Raw genomic sequence first — 26,914 nt, 5'->3', positions numbered from 1 at the left:
CCAGACAGCCAGATACGGGGCCTAACCGGACAGCCAGATACTGGACCTAACCGGACAGCCAGATATGGGCCTAACGGACAGCAAGATATGGGGCCTAACCGGACAGCAAGATATGGGGCCTAACTGGACAGCCAGATACGGGCCTAACCAACAGCTAGATACGGGGCCTAACCGGACAGCCAGATACGGGGCCTAACCGGACAGCCAGATACGGGGCCTAACCGGACAGCCGGGGACAGGGCCTAACCGGACAGCCGGGGACAGGGCCTAACCGGACAGCCGGGGACGGTGCCTAACCGGACAGCCAGATACGGGCCTAACCGACAGCTAGATGTGGGGCCTAACCGGCAGCTAGATGTGGGGCCTAACCGACAGCCAGATACGGGGCCTAACCGACAGCCAGATACGGGGCCTAACCCACAACCAGCTATGGGGCCTAACCGACAGCCAAATACGGGGCCTAACCGGACAGCCAGATGTGGAGCCTAACCGACAGCCAAATATGAAGACAGGTAGAATTAAACAAAAACCACAATACAAACCTTCCAATCTTCACTTAATAACTACATAGGTTATACGCGATCTCCAAGTTAGTGTTACCAAGGGGATGGCATCGCATTTGCTATGGATCAGGAATCCGGAGCATATATTTTACTTGACCAGACTGAAGTTGAGTCTTGTCCATTTTTGGTGGCTAGTCCTTACTGTTTGCACATAGCATCCTGCGTTGCCACTACGTCCCTGCGACAGGTATACTCCCAAGTCCACAGTGCACTTTATGCTTTTTGCACGTTGTACAAGGCTCCTAGGTTGCAGGATTTACGCCAGATATTAAAGAAGCAACATCTTAAATCATACAAAGAGGTGTTGTTATATTTGCAAAGTTTTTCATCTGCTGAAATTTGTTTTTCTATACTTAGTTATATAATTGCTGCTATTTCGGTAAGGAAATTGTATCCCACTTAAAATTAGGTTCACCCTTGTGGAAATGAATTTTTCATTTATGAAGTGGGAACATTTTTTAAGATATGGAACTAAAATAATGTTTTTATATACATTGATGGGATGAAGTATTTTAGCTACTTATAGGATGTTTCTTTTAACGGTTGTCTTTGTCTGTCTACTTTTACAGCCTTTGGCCGAACAAAGTTCTTTGAATTATTTTTTATTTGTTCAACTACATAGGAATAAATTAATTAATAGAAAACTACACAAATTATAGCCCCTTATGAGGTGTTTTAAATGAATTCAGCACATGCAGTGCAATAGTTTACATTCAACTCTAATGAAATAATGCATAAGACTGAAGGGATAAGATGTTGATAAGGAAAAACCAAACATGTTAAGTAAACATCATGGCTTTATGAGAGAACACAAATCTGACCTCTTGTTTCTTACAGAGACCTGTCTCAAAGAATCCTCGTGCCCAGTGTTGCAACTTAAACATTATATTTCACTCTAAATTCTCCTACACTTTCACTGAAGCAAAACTGCTTACCATTTAACCTACCCCCAATCCTTTGTTCTCGAGCACTGTTCTATTAACTACCCTACCAGGCATCTGTTTTAATTTTGGCCCTCTCTTGTAAGTTGTTAGCCCCTCACATAGCCCATTCTCCACACTTCATGATGCTGGGCTATTGCAATGTTCAGCTCACAATAAGCGAACACCCAGCATCTCCGCTGTAATGAACGCTTCTTCTCACCTGAACTGCAGCTACAAGTAAGTAACTTAGCCAACCCAGAGAGCAGGTCATATTCTTGACCACACCTTCTCGAATCATTTGGACTTACTAACTTCCCCTCTATTTTGGTATCTCCTTTACACTCTCCCTGTCCAGCTACCTCTTTACAAGACAGCCAGGGCAGGCGATGGCCATCGGCTCTTCCAGGATCTTGCTGTTTCATTTCAATATTACGGGGATGACCACCTTGTGTTTCCACCACTCACGGCACCTGATTGTGAGTGAATGCATTCTTGAGAAGTTTGCACAAATCCAGCGCTGAATGGAATTTGACTAGCTATCTCAGCCTTAATGAAGTAAACACAGAATTTATTGTAATGGGTACAGACACCTGGCTAAGAAGGAACAACTCAAAGTGAAATATCTTTAAAGTGGGAGAATCAGAAATTATACTAGAGAGTATGTTGAAAAGTCACCTTGGGCTCTGGCTTGTCCTATAACATCTCACCATAACATTATCACACAAAGCTTTTGAAGAAAATGTAACGTGCTCTTGAGAAAGAGATCAGAAGTTGCAGGAAGAGCATTGATTACCGTAAATCCCTTCTGATGGTGCAGGTAAGGGCATTATAAGAAAACTACGCGATCTGCAGAGATCAGCAACTTTCATCCCCTGCCCCCAACTAACCCAGGAGCTTACATTTCCTTTTTGTGAAGAAGCTACTTGGAATCCCAGCTGCCAATCTAATGTAAGACTATGATACAAAACAAATTTATTTTTCTAAAAGCAACTCTTTATTTGAAAAAACAATTTGTACCATTTTGACCAACCAGCATAGAAAAGGAGGCCAGTGGCGGCGCTATACGAACTACTGCACGCTGCTGCGGAATGCACTAGGATAAGCTTCTAGAAATACTCATCAACTCTGGCCATTCAGAAAGGTGCTGGACATCTCCAATACTGCTCAGAGGACCCTGCAGCAGACCCTAGTTGTCCCTTGTGGATCCAACTAATGCTCGTTTTCTCCTGAAAGTTCTCGTGTTTGTTGTTGACGGACTCGTTGTGTCCCCAGAGATCACCCAGGTACCTGTTCTACCAGGAAGAGTCTTGATCTGGCCGAGGAACATTAAATGTGCAACCTCCTCAGCCAGGTTAGGCAGTCAAAGGCCTGGCTGTAAAGCAGGGTTTTGTATTGTACTTACAGGAATCTGATGTGTACTGCCCTCTCATTGAAATCCATTTGCCCCTTGTAGGTTGAAGTATGTTTTTTACTCCTGTTATGGAGGGGAGTGCATATTTTCCACACCATGGGGCCAACTCACATACGTGCCCTCTCTAACTGACCTACAGCTCTGGCCAAGAGCCAAGTCATCAACTGAGGAGTTATTTATCCTGTGGCTTGCAACAGAAATACACATCTTTGTACCGGGGGTTTCACAAAAGGTTTACTCTAACTGACCACACGGGGTACCGCAAAAGGATGACTAACTGACAAGTTTGAGGAATAGCAAATGGTTGACCGTAACTGGTCACTTTGGAATATTTATAAATTTTTCAATACAAAGAGAGTTTGGGGCTCCTTAGGACTGAAAAGGCAAACAGTCCAAGTTACCAAACAGACCATTTTTTTCTGCTCACTTGACGTCTAATGGACTGTTGAGCCTCAAGCCCAAAGCAGCAGCACCCGCTAAGAAGAAGTAGAAATCGATCCCAGACCTCAGGGACTAGGCATGTCTGGCACCACAGATCTACTGTTGACCTTCAATAACTGTCTAGTGGTTGGAAGTTCATTAATGCTTTCCAAAGTCCCAAAGTCAGAGGGCTTCACATAGATCAATATCGGGGGGTTTGTAGTGACTGCAGGCTTGTTCATAAAGTAACACTGACAATGAAGTTACAGGCTTTACTAGCCAACTGTGTATGTTAATGTTTAGCATGAAAAAACCTGCACACGGTCTTTCCCAAGGTACCACATGCACCATAAGCACAAAACCACTCCACCTTTCATTGATGAGTTTCTATACTTATAACTGTTTACTAAAGACGTACTGCTTTTTAAAGAAACACCCCTCATTAGACATTGACCTTTACTACGTGTGAAGACTTGTGCATTATATTGGATGAGAAACAAACCTTCCCACCATGGATTCTGAGTAAGCCTTAGCCGCCTGAGTCAAGGAAGTAAGCAACAATGTCCAGTACCCTGGGTCAGGGGGAGCAGGAAGTATCATTTCTAAACGTCCCCAATGCACTATACAAAGCTAAGATCTAGACAAGCCTCAGACCTCTGAATGAAAGGCTCCATTGCACATTAACGCTGCTGACTGGAAGCCCCTGACAGTTACTTCAATACTGGACAAGTTAATAGATCAGTTTTCTAGCTACATCTGGTGTCACGTATATTGTCTTTAAGACTGATACTGATTTACTAGTTAAGTGCCATTCGCTAAGTTTGGTGACCACCAGACTAAACTGGACGTTGCTCTGAGCTTAACAAACATGAGAAAAACAATGTTTAATAACTCACAGGGTTATAATACACAGCATTAAAAATAACAAAATGAGTGCAGTTGTATCCAGTACTAAGCTTAACAACCCTGAAGGTAAACCAGATACAGCCATAACCTCAGCACCCCAATGGTAAACAGACACATCCTAATGGTAAACTAAAAACAACCCTGAGATATAAATAGGAGCTGAGACTAGATACAAACTGAGAAAGCGAGGCATAATTGTATAGAGTTTTAAGTTTAAAAACCCCCAGGCAAGCCCCCACACTGTCCTGGGATGGCTATGAACACCCTACTCCCAAGGATGGCCACTGTTGCAAGTATCACACCCTCCCTGGAAAGACTGTCAAGACCCGTGATGCATGTGCTACGCTCTCCCTGGACAGCCGTGCAAGCCACGGTTGGCTCTACTGTGGTCTCCTTGGATGGCTCAGCCAGACATTGGCACTTCTACTGTGCAGTGAGCGGCACTTTGGGGCCACTGTTGCCTGTATCACGCTACATCCCACCGAGCGAGGTCGTTCTATCCTGCATCGCACTCTCTATGACTTGCCTAGTGAGGTCCTTACAACCTGTAATGAACGCGCTATAAATGAACCAGTGATGCCATTCTCGCCTGAATCATGCTATGAACTGCCTAGCGAGTCCCTTCTTGCCTGTATCACATGTTCCATGACCCGCCCAGCAGGTCACTGTTGTCGTGTACTCACTGGATCGCTCCAGGGCCTGTGTCACCCTCTCTATGCCTCTTCCAGGGAGCCCATTCTCAAATGTATTGCATTGTCTACGAGTAGCCCAGAGGGCCCATTGGTGCCTGTATCATGCTCTACCCTGATAACTCATCCAGTAATTGTTGCCGGGATTACACTCTAAACTTCCCAGCAAGGCTGCTGCTGTCTGCTTCACACTCTACGAACCTACTAGTGGGGGCCTTATCGCCTTTTTCGCACCTGGCCTAATCCACACTAGTTCTTACTTCAGCACTTGTGATGGGATTCCCAGCTGCTCCAGCTTCAGGTGCTCCTCCAGCTCCATCAGGTAGTTCATGTAAAAAATCTTACGGCCAAACTTAAAGCTGGAAATCAAAACACAAGAGTCAGATGATGAAGCCGCAGAGGACTACAGTCCACACAGAGTGACATAGAGGGTGATCTGAAGTAAACAAACCAGGTAACCTCTGCTCATGCAATAAGGGGCACTCACTCTGGCAATAATCCCTTCATTTTGTTTAATTATATTTTGAATCTAATTTATTAAAACATGATGTTATTATTTTCCATGTAAATTCAATTTAATGTGAGTTTCTTTTGGGAAATCAGTGGATCATTACACTGATAGCTTATCAACCTCTCTTAAAAGATCATTCCCCTCCTCAGAAGAACCATATACTGAGCTTTACCTACAAAACATTTAAGAATGCCATATCACATATACAAATCAAACATTATAAGTTCACATATTGGATGTCTTACTCATATCTGAGCCAATACAGAACACAAAGAAGTCAAAGTATGCGTTGTCTGTATCCCAAAGCCATTATCCTTTTCACAAACGTGCAGTGTTTTTCAACCACCTCATGCACATACGTGATGTATTGCTCATGTATTTTGGAGATTACGTGCAGAAATGCAGATTTCTATACACTTTTTTGTATTGATTTGCGTGAGAAGATGGCCTGGCTTGTAGTGTACCAGAGGTACTTACATCTTACACCAGGTCCAGTGATCCACCTTAGTGAAATGTAGGCAGTGTTCTAGCAGCTTAGGCTGTCTAGAGGTAGCTGTAGCAGAGAAGACAAGGCTGAACTAGGATACATGCAAAGCTCTTGCAATACCACTATAGTCACACAATACTGATACACAAGGAAGACAATACTCAGTGTTACCAAAAGAACAAGCTACTTACCTTCGGTAACGCTTTTTCTGGTGGATACACTAGCTACCTGTGGATTCCTCACCTTATTAATTCGATGCTTGCGCCAGCATCCGACGGAAAGTCTTCTTCCTAGCTGTCTACGTCGACGAGGACGTCATAATGGCACGGCTCCACGTGACTCCGTCTGATGTCAACGTGCCAATAAGAGGTCCTCGTCGGCGTACTGACGTCAGTTTCACCTCATCTTTTTTCGTGCTCTTAAAGCAAACAGGAGTAAACCGACCATGAAAAATGATAATTAATATAGAAAGATATACGCACACAAAAACCTTATCCATTTAAACCATCCATTCTTATTGAGAGCTTAAATACACGAATATACAAAAATATACAGAGAAATATCACTATATACATATATATACACATATATATATAGATATAAATATATAAATATAAGAAGAAATATTAAACCAAAGACTGCAAGATAACTGTGCAATCAGACAGGCAACGGAGAGGCGGGAGGGACCGTGAGGAATCCACAGGTAGTCAGTGTATCCACCAGAAAAAGCGTTACCGAAGGTAAGTAACTTGTTCTTCTGATGGATACAACTACCTGTGGATTCCTCACCTTATGAATAGAGTCCCAAGCAGTACCGCACTCAGTGGTGGGTGCCCACCTGATTACACTAAGAAATCTTGCAATACCGAGCAAGCAAAATGACCGTCCCTCCTCATCTCAGAGTCCAAACAGTAATGTTTCACGAAAGTATGGAGGGACGCCCACGTTGCCGCTTTACATATATCTATTAATGGAACTCCCCTCGCCAGAGCAGAGGATGCAGATTTAGCTCTAGTAGAGTGGGCCCTGATACCTTCAGGAGGGACCTTTTTTGCCAAAGAGTAACAGATCTTGATACACAAGATGACCCACCTGGAGAGTATCCTTTTCTGAACCGCTCTGCCCTTTTGCTGACCAGCATATCCAACAAACAGTTGCTCATCTAAACGAAAGTCCTTAGTCCTTTCGAGGTAAAAACTCAGGGCCCTCTTAGGGTCCAACCTATGGAGTCTCTCTTCTTCTTTAGACGGGTGGGGAGGAGGGTAAAATGCAGAAAGAGTGATATTCTGCCCTATACGAAAAGGGGTGACAACTTTCGGCAGAAAAGCAGCCCTGGTTTTTAGAACCACTTTATCAGGGAAAAACATAGTGAAAGGGGGCTTAACGGAGAATGCCTGAAGCTCTCCAATCCTTCCAGCAGAAGTAATTGCGATCAAGAAAACAGTCTTGAAGGCTAAATATCTCAATGGACATGAATGCATGGGCTCAAAAGGCGAACCCATTAAGAATGTCAAAACAAGATTTAAGTCCCACTGAGGCATGTGAAAAGGAGTAGGAGGAAAGCTATTCACCAAACCCTTAAGGAACCTATGTACAATCGGAGACTTGAATAAAGATGGCTGGTCCGGAAGGCAAAGAAACGCCGAAAGAGCTGCCAAATAACCCTTAACTGTAGCTATAGCACAGCCTTTCTTCGCCAAACTAAGAACAAACAAAAGTACATCTGAAAGATGGGCCTTTAAAGGATCTTTTTAGTTCTCTCCACACAGCACAAATTTTGCCCACCTTCCGGCATAAACAGATTTAGTGGAGTGTCGCCTGGACGATAGTATAACATCCACTACATCCGGTGGGAGAGAAAAGGAACTCAGGTTGCCCCGTTCAATCTCCAGGCATGAAGGTGCAGGCTCTGGAGGTGGGGGTGTAAAACCTGCCTCTGCGATTGAGAGAGGAGATCTGCCCTAAGCGGGAGACGGAGCGGAGGGCCCTGAGAGAGTTGAAGTAGGTCTGTATATCATACCCTTCTTGGCCAGTCCGGTGCCACCAATATGACTTGGGCCCGGTCTTGACGAACCTTCCTCAAAACCCGAGGAATCAAGGGTATGGGGGGAAACGCGTAAAGCAACTGGCCGCTCCAGGACATCTAAAACGCGTCCCCCAATGCTCCTTGCATCGGATACTGGAGGCTGCTGAATAACGGGCAATGCGCGCTCTCCCGAGTAGCAAATAAATCCACCTGAGGAGTACCCCACATCTCGAAGATGTGGAGAACTAGATCCGGATGGAGACGCCACTCGTGATCTAATGAGAAGTGACGACTGAGAACATCCGCACGTACATTCAACACTCCGGCCAAATGATTTGCCATCAAACAAATCTGATGGTCCTGAGCCCAGGACCAGAGTCGGAGGGCTTCTCGGCAAAGAAGATACAACCCCACTCCTCCCTGCTTGTTTATATACCACATCGCAGTAGTGTTGTCCGTCAGGATCTGAACTGACTGACCGCGAAGGGAAGGGAGGAAGGCCTGGAGCGCCAAACGTACCGCCCGCAATTCCAACAGATTGATATGCAACATCTGTTGCGCTGGAGACCAATGACCCTTGATCTCCAGGTCCCCCAGATGAGCTCCCCACCCTAGAGTGGAAGCATCCGAAATCACTGTGGCCACTGGAGGAGGCAGTGAAAACGGTTTTCCTTGGGAAAGGTTGCCGTCCTCTGCCCACCAAAGAAGATCCGCTACAGCGTCCCTGGAGATCTTTATAGAATCCCTGAGATCCCCCTTGTGCTGGAACCACTGTCTGCGGAGGCACCACTGAAGAGCCCTCATATGCCAGCGAGCATGAGTGACCAACAGAATGCAAGAAGCAAACAGACCTAGCAGGCGTAAGACCTTGAGGACTGGAACTGCCGCTCCACTTTGAAACAAAGGAATCAGCGCCTGAATGTCCCGTACCCGCTGAGGAGGGGGGTAGGCCCGAAACTTTGTCGTGTCCAGTACTGCCCCTATGAACAGGAGGCGTTGAGAGGGCTCCAGGTGAGATTTGGGTACGTTCACCGAAAAACCCAGATCGAACAACAACTGTGTTGTCATTTGCAGATGAGACAACACAATCTCTGGAGACTTGGCTTTGATCAACCAATCGTCCAGGTAGGGAAAAACCGCTACCTCCCTCTTTCTGAGATGTACTGCAACAACTGCCATCACCTTTGTGAAGACCCGGGGTGCTGAAGTAAGTCCAAACGGAAGGACCGCAAACTGGTAATGTTGCGATCCGACCCCAAAACAGAGATACTTCCTGTGCGACTTGATTATGGGAACATGAAAGTACGCGTCCTGCAAGTCGACAGACACTATCCAGTCTCCTTCGTTCAACACCAATAGCACCTGCGCTAGGGTCAGCATTTTGAATTTTTCCTGCTTGAGGAACAAATTCTAAATCCTCAAGTCTAGGATCGGCCGCAACCGACCATCCACTTTGGGAATCAGGAAATATCTTGAATAACACCCCTGACCCCTTTCCTGCAACAACACCAACTCTATAGCGCCCTTTGCCAACATGGTGACAACCTCCTGTTGCAACAACAGAAGATGGTCTTCTGAACAAAAGGAGGGACGGGGGGGAAAGGGAGGAGGGAACTCCAGAAAGGGGAGAGCATAGCCCTTTTCTACAATTCCTAGCACCCACGAGTCTGTTGTAATTGACCTCCATTTCTGCAGGAAAAGACTCAATCTTCCCCCTACAGGAGAAGTATGGATGATAAAGTGGGGAAAACTAGGGCTGCTTCTGCTGTTGTCCACCAGAGGAGGATGAAGAAGAAGAGAGCTGCTGGGCTGGACCTCTAGCCCTACCCCTACCCCACCCTCTGAAGGCACGATAGGGCGGATTGGCAGGTTGCTGGACATAAGATTGAGACCTTCGAAAGACAGAGCCTCTAACAAATCCTCGAAACCTACGAAAAGGTCTGTACGATGTAGTAGAAGGGGCCTGCAAACCCAGGGACTTAGCTGTAGCCCGACAGTCCTTAAACCGTTCAAGGGCAGAGTCTGCCTTGTCCCCAAACAGTTTTTCCCCATCAAACGGAAGGTCCATTAAAGTGGATTGTACATCTGATGAGAAACCCGAAGACCTTAACCAGGCATGCCTTCTCGTAGCCACCGATGTTCCCATGGTCCTGGCAATGGAATCCGTGGTATCCAGGCCAGATTGTATAATCTGCGGCGCAGCAGCTTGTGCATCCAAGAAAAGGGACCCAAAAGATCTTTGCATTTCCTGTGGCAGATCTTTTGCCATCTCCTTAGCAGAGTCCATTAGGGCATGGATATATCTGCCTAGCACACAGGTGGAATTGGTAGCTTTTAGGGCCATGCTGCAAGAGGAGAACATTTTCTTCGAGGACTGCTCCATCCTCTTGGATTCTCTGTCCGTCGGAACACCTGGGAATGTACCGGGGGCAGACTTTGCAGAACATGATGCCTGAACCACCAAGCTCTCCGGAGTCGGGTGACGAGACAGAAAAACTGGATCTCCTGGGGCACTTCTATGCCTCCTCGCCACTGCCCTGTTTACAGCAGGAGATGTCACCGGCTTTTTCCATAGGTCTAAAATAGGCTCCGTCAAAGCCTCATTAAAAGGCAGCAAACGGTCAGCACTGGAGGAAGATGGATGAAGAACCTCTGTGAGCAGGTTAGTCTTTACTTCTGCCGTGGACAAAGGCAAATCCAGGTAATCAGCTGCCTTCCTCACCACAGCATGGAAGGAAGCGGCCTCCTCAGTAAACTCCCCCGGAGATGCAATGTCCCACTCCGGGGAAGTATCCAAACCACTTGCAGTGGCAAGCCCCTGGAAGTCATCAGAAGGCTCTATCTCACCTTCCTCAAGCCTTCTGTATTCCTCCTCCTCCAGAAGCCTCAACGCCTTCCTTCGAGATCTAAGATGAGTTTCCAGAGCCGGCGTCGACAAGGACTCCATCGACGCCGAGGATCTCAGAACCCGAACCGGTTCAGGAAGGCTCCTAGATTCAACCGACGTCGGAGCCGGCACCGTCCCGAAGTCGGCAGATGACCTCCTCGAAGCCGAATGAACGGAAGGAGATGGAGCCGGTCTGGATGAGGCCATCAATGACGCCGGATGGCGCGGAGAAGGAGCCGTTTGAGAAGCCGACGGATCCACGGTCCCAGGCGAAGGACTCCTGCCAGGGGAGACCCCCGGCGCCGGACCACCAGACTCTGTAGGGCAGAAGGGCATGAATGGAGCAGCCCTGTACAACGCCGGCGAGCCCAAATTGAATGCCAATGGCCCCGTGGGACCCGCCGGTGCACCAGCAGGGGCCATGGATTGAAAAACAGCATACATCGCATTCAAAAATGCGGCCGGATCCGTCCCTGGAGTCGGGAAAGCCGGGTACTGCTGTGCAGATGTCTGGTGAACATCAGGATCCCTTGGCGACAGTGAAAAGCGAGGACTACCTTGAGTGACCTCATAGACTGAAGGCGCCGGTGACAACCCCGGACTCTCCGGCTGAGGCGTGACAGTAGGACTCATCTCCCACGTCTTCTGACGCCGAGATGAACGAGACCGAGACCTCGAACGACTCCTCGATCGGCTTCACTCCGAACGGCGGCGAGAGTCATGATGACGCCGCTTCTTATGTTTTTTGGGAGAAGCATGGGAGGAAACTTTCTTGTGTTCCTTCTTCTTTGCCTTGGCTCAGAGGAGCTTCGCCTCGCGTTCTTTCAGAGCTTTCGGATTCATGCTCTGGCACGAAGAACAACCTTCCACATCATGCTCGGAGCTTAAACACCAAATACAGTCTGAATGGGGGTCGGTCACTGACATCCGACCCCCGCATTCCCTACACGGCTTAAAACCGGACTTCTTCAGAGGCGACATTGTAACTTCGAGAAAACGTTACAGTTACCAACGGGCCAGGAAGAAAAACCGTTGCCGTTGAAGCACGGAAAAAGGAAAAACTGATGTCAGTACGCCGACGAGGACCTCTTATTGGCACGTTGACGTCAGACGGAGTCACGTGGAGCCGTGCCATTATGACGTCCTCGTCGACGTAGACAGCTAGGAAGAAGACTTTCCGTCGGATGCTGGCGCAAGGATTGAATTCATAAGGTGAGGAATCCACAGGTAGTTCTATCCATCAGAAATAAAGGTACTTTATTTTAGTGACACAAGGCCAAAAATATCTTAGAGGTTATACTCCCTCTGGAGGTAAGTATTATACACAATATATACACTAGTAACCAAAATCAACTAAGTAAACAGTCAGAAAATAGTGCAAACAGTGAAAAACACAATAGGTTGCAATGTGCCTAGGGGCAACACAAACCACATACTAAAATAGTGGAATGCGACTGTCGGTTCCCCCCCCTAGGCAAATGTAGTGTGTAGAGGGGCACTGGGAGTGTAAGAAAACACCAAATGTAAGTCAAATACACCACCCCAGGGCCCAGGAAAACAGGAGTAAAATACAGCAAGTTTCCTCAGAACACACTAGAAGTCGTGGTAAAGGATTATGCAAAAAACAAGCAAGACTGCAAGAAACTAACAATGGATTCCTGGACCTGAAGACCTGTGGAGAGAGGAGACCAAGTCCAGAAGTCGATCAAGAGTCCATGAAGAACAGGAGCGCCTCCTAACCCGGATGAAGGTGCAAGAGTGGATTCTCCGGTTGGAAGAAGAGTCAGAAATGCACCAAAGAAGACAGCTGCGGGTTCCTGCTCGGTGCAAGAGATGTCCCACGTTGAGTCGTCGGATGGAGGCTGGTTTTCGACGTTGGATTCCGCCAACAAGCCTTGGCTCACGCAAATGTCGTGGTTGGCGGGAAAAGGCGCTACCTGGGCCCAGGAGGGACCTGAGGGTCTCAACTCGGATTAAGGAGACAGAGGGGCCTCTCAGCACTTTAGAGAGCCCTCGGAAGGCCAGGCAGCACCCACAGGAGTCCCAGAACACAGGGACAAAGGAGTTGCAAAACGTGGTCATCGCAGCACTACACAAAAGGCACCCCACGCCGCCAGAGAACAACTCAGGGAGCTGAGCGTCGCAGGATAAAGTGCTGGGGACCTGTGCTACGCTGTGCATGAAGGATTTCTGGAAGAAGTGCACAGAAGCCCTAGGAGCTACAGAACAGATGGTGCACAGGGGTACTGTCTGGCTCGGGGAGGAAGGCCCTTATCTCCACCAAATTTGGACAGCTGGACCTTTGGACAGTCAGACGAGGAGTCCCAGAGTACCGGTTGTTGTCGCAGAGAGGCGCCTGCTAAAGCAGGGAAGTGACTACGTCACTCCACAGGAGATTCCTTTGGTTCTTCTGGTGCAGGGTGAAGACAGGCAGTCCTCAGAGTGTGCACACCTTGGAAACTGTTGCAGTTGCTGGTAGGAGCTGAAGTTGCAAGTCACAGTAGCCTTCCTGGATACTTTGTTGTGGTTACAGCGGTTCCTGGAGAAGTCTGTGGTTGATCCGACGGTCAGGAGCTGAAGCAGAGGAGGCAGAGGAGTCCTGGTGGAGTCTTGCAAACCGAATCTGAGGAAACACCCACAGGAGAGACCCTAAATAGCCCTGAGAGGGGGACTGGCTACCTAACCAGGTAGGGACCTATCAGGAGCGGTCTCTGACGTCGCGGACTCTGACGTCGCCTGCTGGCACTGGCCACTCCGAGGTCTCCGGAGGGTACCCACACCTTGGAATCCAAGACGGCTAATGCCAGGGACATTCTGGAAGAGCTCTGGGCACCACCCCTGGGGTGGTGATGGACAGGAGAGTGGTCACTCCTCTTTCTTTTGTCCAGTTTCGTGCCAGAGCAGGGACTAGGGGTCCCTGAACCGGTGTAGAGTGCATTATGAAAGGAGGGCACCGTTTGTGCCCTTCAAAGCATTTCCAGAGGCTCTGGGAGGATACCCCTCCCATGCCTGTAACACCTATTTTCAGTCGAGAGGGTGTAACACCCCTCTCCTAAAGGAAATGTATTGTTCTGCCTTCCTGGGATTGAGCTACTCAATCCCCAGGAGGGCAGAAACCTGTCTGTGAGGTGGCAGCAGCTGGGGCTGCAGTGGAAACCTCAGAGAGCTGGTTTGGCAGTACTGTGGGACCATTGTGGAGCCCCCAGGGTGGATGGAATTAGCCCCCCCAATACCAGAATCGGATTGGAGGTACAATTTCTCAATCTTAGACACCTCACATGGCCATATTCGGGGTTACCACTGGGAAGTTCCATATATATATATTGACATATATGTAGTGCACGCTTATAATGGTGTCCGCGCCCTCACGAAGTCTGGGAAATTGGTCCTGGATAACGTGGGGGCACGTTTGCTAGTGCAAGGGTGCCCTAACACATAGTAACTTTGCACCTAGCCTTCAATAACTGAAGGTTAGACATATGGGTGGCTTATAAATTACCTGGTGCAGTGAAAATAGCTGTGTGATAGTATTTACACTATTTCACTCAGGCTGCAGTGGCAGTCCTGAAGGAATGTTTGTATGAGCTCCTTATGGGTAGCAAAAGAAATGCTGCAGCTCATAAGGATCTCCTGGAACCCCAATGCCCTGGGTACCATATATTAGGGACTTATAAGGGGGGTCCAGTGTGCCAATCTGGATTGGAATATGGAGTCAATAGACTATAGTGAAAACCTTGGAAACATAGAGAGCATAAGCACTGGAGTTCTGGTTACCAGAACTCCAGTGACACAGTCAAGCATACTGACAACACAGTAAAACACACTGACATATAGGCCACAAATAAGGAGTACTGGGGTCCTGACTAGCAGGATCCCAGTGAGACAGTAAAAACACACTAACAAACAGGCAGAAATTGGGGGTAAGATGCCAAGAAAGATGGTACTTTCCTACAATTTGTTCTACAGAATGGTGTGCTGGTGTATTCAATTCAGTAAGAAAAACAAATGTAGTCTTTATGGCCATTTAAACTCAAGGATGTTCAGAGTTCAAAAATTAAGTTCACCAAAATTCCACGTGTTGCATTTTGTTAGGAATATTGAGCACTTTTCAGAGTTTTGATACTATTTCAAGAGTATGGAATTTCCACAAGTGCATTTCATTAAATAAATAACTTTCGAAGTATCACATGTAACACAGAGTTAAACAGAACTTTTCTACCAAAGGATATAGATGAAATCTCATTATATAAAATTATTTTAATTATTACAGTCTGAACAAGGAAATTAGTCTTACTTTTTCCATTTTTGTCAGTATTCACTGTTGGTCCTTCTTTCAGCTTTAACAAATATTTTTCATAGGTTTTAATTCACATCGTTTCAAAAACAGCTCTATCATCAAATATATTGTCTTACATTTTATTATAAAACATCTAAAACATGTACTTCTGTTCCAGGTATTTCCTATTTTAAATGAACTGAATCATGTATTTCTGAAAGCAGTTTTAGAAAATTCTGTTTTCTGTTTGATATTGCAAAGAAATCAGAAATGTATGATTAGAAATAGCGGAGGCTCCTCAGCTATGGCGAAGGAGCGTCAACCCACATCGAGCAGCATCCGCTGCAAACCAACAAAAAAAAAATAATAAACTGAGTTTATAAACATTTTATTGTTAAAGGGGGGGGGGAGGGGCATGGGGAATGACAGGGACAAAGAGGGAGTGCACAGCACTCCCCCTCAGTGCGCCTGTATGTTTGGTTAGCCTTCTTAGGCCAGCCATACACATATGCGCACTGTACTCTCTTCAACCCAGCAGTATGTTGCCAGGCTGTAGAGAGTAGGCACAGGCTCCCAGTCTGCCTGGGAGCACCCTAGCAGGGCGCGCCAGCGACTTCTAAAGCTGCTTTCACGCAGCGTTGGGATTGGCAGCAGGTCGGGAGCCTTTGCCTACAGTGACCAGGAAAGAGGAGCGGCACGGCGGCAAGGCAGGTAAGTTTTTATTTATTTATTTAATTTTTATTTTAGACCCCCGCCTTCCCTGCCGCCACGGCCCTCCACCGTGCAGCGAGTGATTAGGAAGGGGCTGTGTTTCCAGGAAGGGAAAATATTTAAAATCAATAAATGCCCTGCGGCTGAAATGAGTTGATCCAGCTGCCATGCTAGCTGGCTCCCGCAGCAGCTTGGGTGTGTACCCGACACCAAACCCCACTGCACACAGCCTGCGTCGGGTTCAAACGCGTAGAACAACTACTGTGAATAATAGCCGCCTTCTTTCCCTCAACACTGGAATAAATAGTATATTATACTCTAGACATCTACATATACACCATTTATACAATGTCAGTGAAAAAAATGTGGCCCAATAACCTGTTATGTAGAGTAACTGCATAATAGACAATATCTCTTCACTGTCATTTTACCTGCTGCACAAATATAACCTCTTAAATCATGGTTTTGGGAACCAATCTTTTTGTTAAAGCAAATACACATGAAAAAATGCCTTGACATAAATCATACAAAATAACGGTGAGTGTAGTATGCCATTTAGCACCTTTGTATTGGGGGTGTCGGGGGAGGGGAAGCCAACACTTCAGGGTTAATCCTCGTCAGTCATAGCCGCTACCCACACTCATCGCTAAGAGTCACACAGGCAGTTCCTCAGAGTGCCGCAGAGCACACAGGGTATCGGAGAGGGCCAGAACCCACCAGCAGCTTAAGAGTCATTCCGAGTCCCTCGCAGTGACAAGAGTCTACACAGAGTCTGACTGCAAAGGTGATATCACACAGAGGGCCCACACATGGATGAAGTCATACAGGGGACTTGATCCGAGAGTCCAAGTCTCCATAAGGGGGCAACACTGCTAATGCACTGATAATATGTTAACCTCAGGCTCACTTTCTGACATCCAGAGAACCCCGAAGAAGACAAACTGAAACCATAACATCCATCCCTGCACATGCCTGCACCAAGTGTCCCGAAGGCTGTGTACAGTCACAGAGCTCTAAACCCAAAGACCTGTCAGGCGAACTTGAGCAGGAGAAGGGGATGATCAGGCGAGTCACTGCACTGCCTGCTGCTGTCATCAGGAGACTCCTTTTACACTAAGTATAACCTCTTGCTCTCTCAGACTACACACAACATGGAGGGTGAAGATTAGAAGCTAATACTGACAGCAGGCATGAAGTAATTCAGAAGAGACAGCAATGGCTGGTGATGGTATTAACAGAAGCACATTCAGCTGCCTTGAAATGGTCTGCCTAGGGACTTTTTCATAAAGTGGAGCTTGCCTTAGCTCTAAATGAATATTCAGAGGTCTCAGGCAAGGTCTTCTAGCCACTACCAAAATACATATTTCTCAGTCCACCTCGGATTGCTTCTTATTCTTTTGAGTAGCACAAGGGAGGACCAAGAGGTGCCAGAGAGTTGTGCATAAGATGTACAAACACTGCATACTTTACATTTAAATAGAGAAAAACACCTGAACCACAGGTCAATGAGGACTGCAAAGGGACAAACTGAAATAATAAATAATCAGCACAGACACAATTGCAATTTCAGTAAGAGCAGCATAAAGGATTTCACATAAATTATAGCATGAAAACCAATTTTTTTTCTGTGCTGGAACTACTTGAAATCTTGGTAGGGGAGGGGACAAGTGAAATAAATCCCATGGTTTAGTTGGATGCATGAATGGCTATGTTAAAAGCGTACAGTTAAGTCGGCGGAGTGAATGCTTTTTACATTAAAGCCCGTAAAGGTATGGAAGCCTGGTAGCAGTTTAGGAATTTCTTAAGTGAGTTATTATAATAATAAAATATTCAAAGCGTCAATATGTCCTGAATCCTGTGCCAGTTGTCCTTGTGCAACTCCAGAGGCTACAAGCAGCTGCCACTTGAAGTTCAATAAATCTGCCCTTTCGACCTAGAAACTGTGCTCTTTTTTTTACACCAAATTTTGATTATTTACTTGTAGAAGCTCCACAGAAATATTGCACATTCATAAATGTTACAATGACAACAAATACAATTTCATATATAACCCTACAAAATAGCAAAACGTATACAATCAATAACATATATTAACTGACTTTGAGTAAAAAGTATGAATAATGATTCAAAGGGAGTCAGCAAATTATAATTTCCAAGAAGAGGTCTTAAAACGCAATCCTGATAAAAACATAGGGCCGGTACAGAATATAATGCATGGTTTAAGTCTTGTATTTCTGCAGGACAGAATTAACATCCTGACACCAAATTTAAAAAAAAGGTCTTTAAGGAAGAGAACTGAAAGAGAAGCCTCCTGCTTGAGAAGGAAACCAGAAACCACGTTTGGAAAAAGAGAGGAAACTGGGCCAGAGGCCCACTGAGCCTAGGTGAGAGAGATTATAACTGGGCCTTTACAAAGGCCAGCCCATCATTAACCCTCTTGTAGGAAATAACTGCCATTGAAACTCTCTTAAGAGCGGGATACTTTGCAGAACACCAACTGATTAGAATGGGGCTTTCAGAGGCACCACAATACTGAAAAAATAAGAACTGAATAGGCTTTCAACCAGTGAGTGGACACCCGCTTACAGCATGGATACAGGGAATTGACATTCACCTGAAGCATGGACAGAGATAATGGACCCCTTCTCTACAACATGGACATGGGCAATGGAGACCTATTGTGAGAGAATGCCTCTTTTTGACATGGTTGGCCCCCACTTTTTGACTGATGTATGATGTAGCGTAGAAACTGATAGTGCCCAGGGTCTCTGCTAACCAGGTTTCCAGGGCCAGAGCCTTTTCCCTAAACTGTAGTGATGTTGTGGCACAATTGGAGACCTCTTTGGCTGCTCCCATGAGCCCCTAGTAAATGGTACTTAGGTGCCCAGGGCAGCAGGTATTTAGGGTAGGCCCCCTAAGGGCAGCAGCACTAATTGTGCCACCTCCAGGGCTCTACATTCAGGTCCACTCAGCACCCTGATGCAAACCTAAAGAGAAAACCCGATTTGGCACACTGTCTGTGTGCCCTGTCCACTCCACACTGCATGCACTATAAGTAAGTCACCCCTCTGGCAGGCCTTTCAGCCCTAAGGCAGGGTGCACTATACTGTATGTGAGGGCATAGCTGCACGAGCAATATGCCCCCACTGTGACCTTGCCTAATCTGGGACATGGTGAGTGAATAGAGCAGCCATTTTAAGATGCATGTGCTGGACACTGGTCTGTACAAGTTTCACAGCAACATGATGGCCACTCTGTACTCTGGGTTATTTGGGATCAAACAACTCAGAATGATAAAAGCCCACTGGTGCCAATGGTGGATTTGTTATAAAATGTACCCAGGGGTCACCTTAGAGGTGCCCCCTGCAAAAGCTAACTATCCTGGTATGGTTGCTGACAGGTTCTATCCAGCCTGCCACCACCAGACATCCAATCTACAACCATGGGGGAGAGATCCATCTTTCTGGACTGTAGAACAGTGCCCTTCTGGGGTGGAGGTGCTAACACCCCCTTAGTCAGGAATGGCAGCGCCCTGGCGTTGAGCTTCAAAGGGCTTACTCCCTTTCAAACTCGATCCCCAGACTTGCTGCTAGCAGCAGATGGCCTCCTCCTTTGTAAAACCCCACTTTTGGAGGGAGCAGCAGTGGGAAAATACACAAAGGCCCCACCTGGCATGCACCACTGCCAAAGGTGTAACCTATGGACACTCCAGTTCATTTTCCTCCATCTTGGATGGAAGGAAAGTAACCAATTAGGTGTAGGGATATGACCTCTGCCCACCGGAAGTGGTCACATAGTGGGTGTGGCCACCCTAAGGTAGATGATCCATTGGTCACTACTGGGTTCCCCCTAAAACTCCGACTAAATACAGTATTTAGTGGGAATCCATAGACCAGGAAATCAGATGTGACGGACAAAAAGAAGACCAGCACCAAGAAGAACCAAACACGAGGACTGTGGACCTGCTGCACCAAAGAAAAGGCGCCTAACCCTGCCTACTGCACCCAGGTCCCGACAATCACGCTGAGGAGCTGCTGGACAACTGGACAACACCACAAAAACCCCAGAGGAGCTCCAGGCTTCGAGAATCACCCAAAAACTCCCATCAGGTTGGCGGTACCACTTCCAAACCAAAGCAGACCCAGCAAGCCAGTGAGGGTCACGTCACTGATCAGCCACTAACTCCTAAACCGGATGTCGCTGCTGGACCAAACTTAATTCCGACAACCGTGAGGACAAACCCTGTCAGTGAGCCAAGGTTGATGGTCAAATTGTGCCAATAACCAGAGTACTGGTCAGCTAACGTCGGACACTAAGGAAAACAGCCCGCCCGGAGCCACAAAAGGACCAGAAGGAAGGCCCAGTCGAGGGACTTTAGAACACCCCAGACCTTCCCGGAGAGTGCCCCCAATGTCCTGCAAACGACCCTTGAACCAACTTACCTCCTGCTCCTGATGGCACCCTTGCGCACAGCTCCTGGCTCATCGATTCGCTCTGCACCCAGCCACCCTGTGCCCCGCACCGAAGAACCTGCTGTGCCCGGAGGGTCCTCCACCCCAAGCGACCTTGACACTCCAAGGGGACCCCCTAAGATTAATCTTTGAACTTACCCTGCAGCACTGTTTCTAAGTGGTCCCTTGCAGTGGCCCTGCATCAGCTCCACAGACATTCTCCTGCTGCTCCCGCCGCCCAAACTTCTCCATCTGGCAGTGTGCCCACCGACGACCTCGACCAACCAGAAAAACAAGAACTTGGTAAACCAACTGTATAATTCTATATGTATTTTTAAAGCTGATCCTCCATTGATTCCTATGGTGCATTATTATGCATCAAAAGACTATTTTTATTTAACTTAAAAAATTCATACCTCGATAAGTACTTACCCAATTCTGATGATTTCGGTCTTAAAATTATACAAATCTGATGTATTTTTATAAATTGGTCTCAAGTTATTCCTTTGAGTGTGTGAGTTGCCAGATTGATGCTGTGGGTACAACAAATGCTTTGCACTTCTCAAAGATTGGCCTAACTGCTCAACCAAGCTACCTTAAACATTAGAGCATTAGGTGATCTAGTTTTTATCTCTATAAACTAACATGTGGTTGCGTGGACCCTCTGCACAGTGTGCCTACCTTGGCACACCACATAGAGGGCCATCCTCCTACACCTGTTTACAGTACAGACAGAAGCAATGGAGACCTGTTTACAGTACGGACAGAAGTAATGGACATCTCACTACACAGAGCTCGAAAAATCTACTTGACTACTCGCTATGGCGAGTCCTATTTTATCAAGTCGAGCTATTTTTAGAACCTACTCGCCCCTTCTCGCAAGTGGACAAAGAACTGGTGATCTGTTCAGTCAGAAATTGAATTAGGAATTAGGATGCCTTTAAATCTTATTCTTGTCACATTTGCTCTGTGTTCAGAGAAAGAGGTCAAAAGTCACTTTGTCTACTTGCAATGCAAATATTTTTCCTTGTGACTCGAGTTCCAAGATTTTGTAAGGTGAACTGTCCGACCAGTGTGAAATGAAAGGCTGTTGGCATCAGGTTTTTCCCAACACACAACATTTATATGACTAGGTCAACTTTACAAACATTTCAAAATATATTTCAGTAGCTGTGAAAGACCATTTTTGTACTTCTGTGTGATAAAAAAAATATTTTAATAAGATGAAAAAAGTCAGAACACTTTAGTTGGTGATGTGTAAATGATACATATGTCGTCTGAAACCCAAATTTCACAGATTATTGTTAAAACACTAGTTTTATCAGTAAAGCTGTTAGTGGGAAGGTTTTTGGATATTTCTTAGAAATGTACTGTCTGTAAGTGACAGCTTGCTACTACATTATGGTTTAGTAATATACTTATTAAAAGTGAGTGTTTAAACAAACTGAGAAAAACTCCTCCCCTGATGGCAAAGCTATTCGTAAATTAAGAGGGAAGTCATGCATGGATCCTGTGTGCCCTATATGTGGGCTAAATTTATTATACAAAGAGCAAACATTTAGTGTAATTAATAAAACTAAAGAGGACTTTTTTTTAAAGCATAAATGCTAAACTCACATATTTGAAGGTGCACTCATGTGAGAACGAAGAAAATGGTGACTGTAAAATACAATATTTGACCAGGATTACGCAATTTGAGACCCGTTTAAGGGTCAATAACATTACAGTTAGGTCGAGTAGATTATTCAAGCTACTCGACCTGCAGGTCTAGTAACATTTTTATAATTTTTCACGGCCTCCTACAATAAGGACAGAGGTAAAGGAGACATGTTTACAGTACGGACAGAGGCAATGGACATCCCTCTACAGTATGGATTGAGGAAATGGAGACCTGTTTACAGTACTGACAAGGGGTAATGGACATCCCACCACACAAAGGACAGAGGTAAAGGAGACCTGCTTACAGTAAGGACAGAGGTAAAGGAGACCTGCTTACAGTAAGGACAGAGGTAAAGGAGACCTGTTTACAGTACGTACAGAGGTAATGACCATCCCACTATAGTACAGACAGTGGTAATGGAGACCTGTTTACAGTACGGAGTGAGATAACGGAGACCTGTTTACAATACAGACAGAGGTAATAGACATCCCTCTACAGTATGGATGGAGGTAATGGAGACCAGTTTACAGTACTGACAAGGGGTAATGGACTTCCCACTACAGTAAGGACAGAGGTAATGGAGACCTGTTTACAGTATGTACAGCGGTAATGGACATCACACTACAGTATGGACCTGTTTACAGTATGGAGAGAGATAACTGAGACCTGTTTACAGTACAGAGGTAATGGACATCCCTCTAAAGCACGGATAGAGGTAATGGACATCTGTTGACAGGACGGACAGAGGTAATGGACATCCCTCTACAGTAAGGATGAAGGTAATGGAGACCTTTTTACAGTATGAAGAGAGGTAGTAGAGACCTATTCTTAGTACAGACAGAGGTAATGAACATCCCTTTAAAGTAAGGATAGAGTTAATGGAGACCTGTTTGCAGTACTGACATAGGTAATGGAGACCTGTTTACAGTAAAGGGTAGAGGTAATAGAGACCTGTTTACAGTACGGATAGAGGTGCTGGATATCCCTGTACAGTAAGGATAGAGGTAACAGAGTCCTATTTAGAGTACGGACAGAGGTAATGTATGTCCTACAGTACCGACAGAGGTAATGAGACCTGTTTACAGTACGGACAGAGATAATTGACATCCCTAGATTAAGGCTAGAGGTAACGGAGACCTGTTTACAGTACAGGCAGAGGTAATGGACATCTCTCTACAGTACAGAAAGAGGTAACGGAGACCTGTTTACAGAATGGACAGAGGTAAGGCACATCACTACAGTAAGGAAGAGGTAACGTAGACCTGTTTACAGTACGGACAGAGGTAATGGAGACCTGTGTACTGTACAGACAGAGGTAATGTGCATCCCTCTACAGTAAGAATGGTGGTAATGGGGAACTGTTTACAGTACAGACAGAGTTAATAGACAACCCTCTACAGTACGGACAGAGGTAACGGAGACCTTTTTACAGTATGGACAGAAGCAATGGACATCCCTCTACAGTATGGAGGAGGTAATGGAGACCTATTTACATTACAGGCAGGGTAATGGACATCCCTCTACAGTAAGAATGGAGATCTGTTTACAGTACAGACAGAGGTAATACACATCCCTCTAAAGTATGGAGAGAGGTAATGGAGACCTGTTTACAGTATGGACAGGGTAATGGACATCCCTCTACAGTACGGAGAAAGGTAATGGAGACCTGTTTACAGTACGGACAGGGTAATGGACATCCCTCTACAGTAAGGATGGAGGTAATGGAAACCTACTTACAGTATGGACAGGGTAATGGACATCCCTCTACAGTACGGAGAAAGGTAATGGAGACCTGTTTACAGTACGGACAGGGTAATGGACATCCCTCTACAGTACGGAGAAAGGTAATGGAGACCTGTTTACAGTACGGACAGGGTAATGGACACCCCTCTACAGTATGGAGAAAGGTAATGGAGACCTGTTTACAGTACGGACAGGGTAATGGACATCCCTCTACAGTAAGGATGGAGGTAATGGAGACCTGTTTACATTATGGACAGGGGTAATGGAGACCTGTTTACAGTACGGACAGGGTAATGGACATCCCTCTACAGTATGGAGAAAGGTAATGGAGACCTGTTTACAGTACGGACAGGGTAATGGACATCCCTCTACAGTAAGGATCGAGGTAATGGAGACCTGTTTACATTATGGACAGGGTAATGGACATCCCTCTACAGTAAGAATGGAGATCCGTTTACAGTACAGACAGAGGTGATAGTCATCCCTCTACAGTATGAAGAGAGAGGTAATGGAGACCTGTTTACAGTATGGACAGGGGTAATGGACATCCCTCTACAGTAAGGATGGAGGTAATGGAGACCTACTTACAGTACAGACAGAGGTAATCGACATACCTCTAAAGAATAGAGAGAGGTAATGGAGACCTGTTTATATACAGACAGAGGTAATAGACATCCCTCTACAGTATGAAGACAAAGGTAACGGAGACCTGTTTACAGTATGGACAGTTGTAATGGACATCCCTCTAGATTAAGGATGTAGGTAATGGAGACCTGTTTACAGTACGGATAGCAGTAATATGCACCCTGCTACAATATGGATAGAGGTAATAGACATCCCTCTACAGCATAGACACAGGTAATGTTGCGCCGCGTGGTGCGGCGCGAGCCGAGCATTCGGCTCGCGCCGCACAGCGCGTTCTCAGGACGCGGCGCGCCCCGAGTCTTCTTTGTACAGCGCGAGGCCCCAGATATTATTTTGGGCCTCGCTCTGCCTTCTGTGGCGTCCCTGTTCTCCCCTGACCCCTCCTTACCTGTTTCTTTCTCTTTCTTCTTCTTCTTTTTCTTCTTTTTCTTCTTTACTTTTTCGAGGCATTTTCTGTCCTTTCTTTATGTCTTTCCCCCTTCCCATTTTACCTTTTTCTTCCCAGAATTCCTTGGTCCCTATTTTCCATGGTTCCTGTTCTATTCTATCCTATGTACTTTTTCCCTATCTAAAATGGTGTCTTTTTACTTCCTGTTGGTCACTTCCTGTTTCTTGGTATATAAGGGCTCTGTTTTCTCCCTTTCCTTGCGCTGCATCACTTTCTGCTCAGATTGTGTCTTCGCTCCTGATTCTTAGCCTTCGGTTCTGAATCTTTTCAATTTTGCATTTACCTGCATTTTGTTCCTGTTTGATTCCTGGTTTTGTTTTCGTTTCAGGAATCCATTTTTGGAGGTTTTTTCCCCTTTATTGGGGTTTTTTCCCTCTGGCACTAATTCTAAAGGGCACGGTCTGTTCTTGGCGTTTCCACTGCCTGCAGCACCGTGGCTACTAGAAAGAGTCGCCCCTTTCTGGGCCAAAGCCGAACCCTCAAAACCAACGCCACTAGATCTGCGGTTTCCAGGCGCCAGCAGCACGTGAGTCGTGACAGAATGCAGCGCCAAACCATTCCGACATCTTCTGATACTATGGATAACACAGTGGCGGCGGCTGCAGATCCTGATTCATCTTTTTTTACTACTATTCAACAACAAGCTCAGGAATTGCAACAATTGCGCAACGAGAATGCGGTCTTACGACAGGCTCTGGCCCTCCGCAGTGGCGATGTTCCGACTATCTCCGCCTCAACGCCTCGCTTCTCTGGTGAACCAACTAAACTGCGTGAATTCCTGGATGCATTAACGGTTTACTTCGCCTTCAGACCTAGCCAATTCTCTCATGACAGGACAAAGGTGGGATATCTTATTAGTGCATTATCCGGTCCTGCCTTGGCCTGGGCAACCCCGATGGTGTCATCCAACGATCCAGTATTGTCGGACTATTCTGCCTTCGTGACCCGCTTCAAACAAATGTTTAGTCGCCCAGGATTGGAAGCCTCGGCAGAGGAAGCATTATGTGATATCCAGCAAGATTCCCAGGATGTCCTCCGATATATTACACGTTTCCGTCAATTAGCGGCAGAGACCACTTGGGTGGAGCGTACCCTGGTAACTTTGTTTCGCAGAGGACTTAAGGAAGAAATTAAGGATGAATTAGTACATTCCACCAGAGTTGAAGATCTTCGTGGCCTCATGGATCAAGCACTTTCCATTGAGTATCGTCTTCAAGAACGACGAATGGAGAAGAGAAGGAGTAGAGGAGCGTCTCAGCCAAGCTCTTCACGGATGTATCCACCTCATCCTGAGGAATCTCGTCCTCCTGCTAAAGATATAGAAGGGGAACCCATGCAAGTGGATACTGCTCGAGGGCCACTCTCTGCTAGTGAGAAGGAAGACAGACGGAAGAAGGGATTGTGCCTCTACTGTGGTTCTGCTGGTCACCTGCTTCGTACATGTCCTGTACGTCCACCTAGACCCTTGGGAAACGCCACCTCCCGTCCTCTGTAAGAAGGGAGGGGACGGGATCATCGGCTATACCTTCTATCAGCTCATTCAACGACAATACAACTTACTTGTTCGTGTTACCAGTCACTTTACAACTACCTGATGGCCGCCAAGAAAGAACTATGGCATTATTGGATTGTGGTGCTAGTGGTATATACATGGATAAGACATGGGCCACTAATCTGCAAATTCCCACTCAACCCAAAGACATTCCTGAACAAGTACACACCGTGGATGGATCTTTAATATCCTCAGGTCCAGTCGATACTACGACCTTGATGTTAAATTTACAGTTTGGTAATCATCAAGAACACCTCTCTTTTGATCTCATTTCATCTCCCAACCATACCATTATTCTCGGAATTCCATGGTTTACTAGACATAACCCATATGTGAACTGGGTAACCCGGACAATTTCTTTATCCTCACAGTTTTGTCAAGAAAATTGCTTTGCTTCCGATAAATATTGGTCACCAAACAGATTAACACCTATGAAGAGTACTACGGAGTATTCCATCAACACTGTCCAAGGGGTTCCTGAACATTATTTAGAGTTCCAAGACGTGTTTCAAAAACCATCCAGACCTGTATTACCTCCACATCGAGAGTACGATTGTGCTATTCCTTTGGAACCTGGAACAGTTGTTCCCTTTGGGAGGATGTAT

At 46.2% G+C, this 26,914-nt stretch overlaps 1 protein-coding gene across 2 annotated transcripts in view; it reads right to left on the bottom strand.

Annotated features, from left to right (window-relative positions):
• Window positions 1–26,914, bottom strand: part of ARHGAP1 (Rho GTPase activating protein 1) — a 159,048-nt gene that overhangs the window by 34,634 nt on the left and 97,500 nt on the right. For both annotated transcript variants that reach the window (XM_069221697.1, XM_069221698.1), the window contains exon 7: window positions 5,173–5,271. In XM_069221697.1, coding sequence (XP_069077798.1) covers window positions 5,173–5,271 — 99 coding nt within the window. The remainder of the gene's footprint in view (window positions 1–5,172; window positions 5,272–26,914) is intronic.

The sequence above is a fragment of the Pleurodeles waltl genome, chromosome 3_1 (genome assembly GCF_031143425.1).
Source record: "Pleurodeles waltl isolate 20211129_DDA chromosome 3_1, aPleWal1.hap1.20221129, whole genome shotgun sequence".
Lineage (NCBI taxonomy): Eukaryota > Metazoa > Chordata > Amphibia > Caudata > Salamandridae > Pleurodeles > Pleurodeles waltl.
Note: the sequence above shows the minus strand (reverse complement) of the source record. Positions and strands in the feature narration are given on the sequence as shown.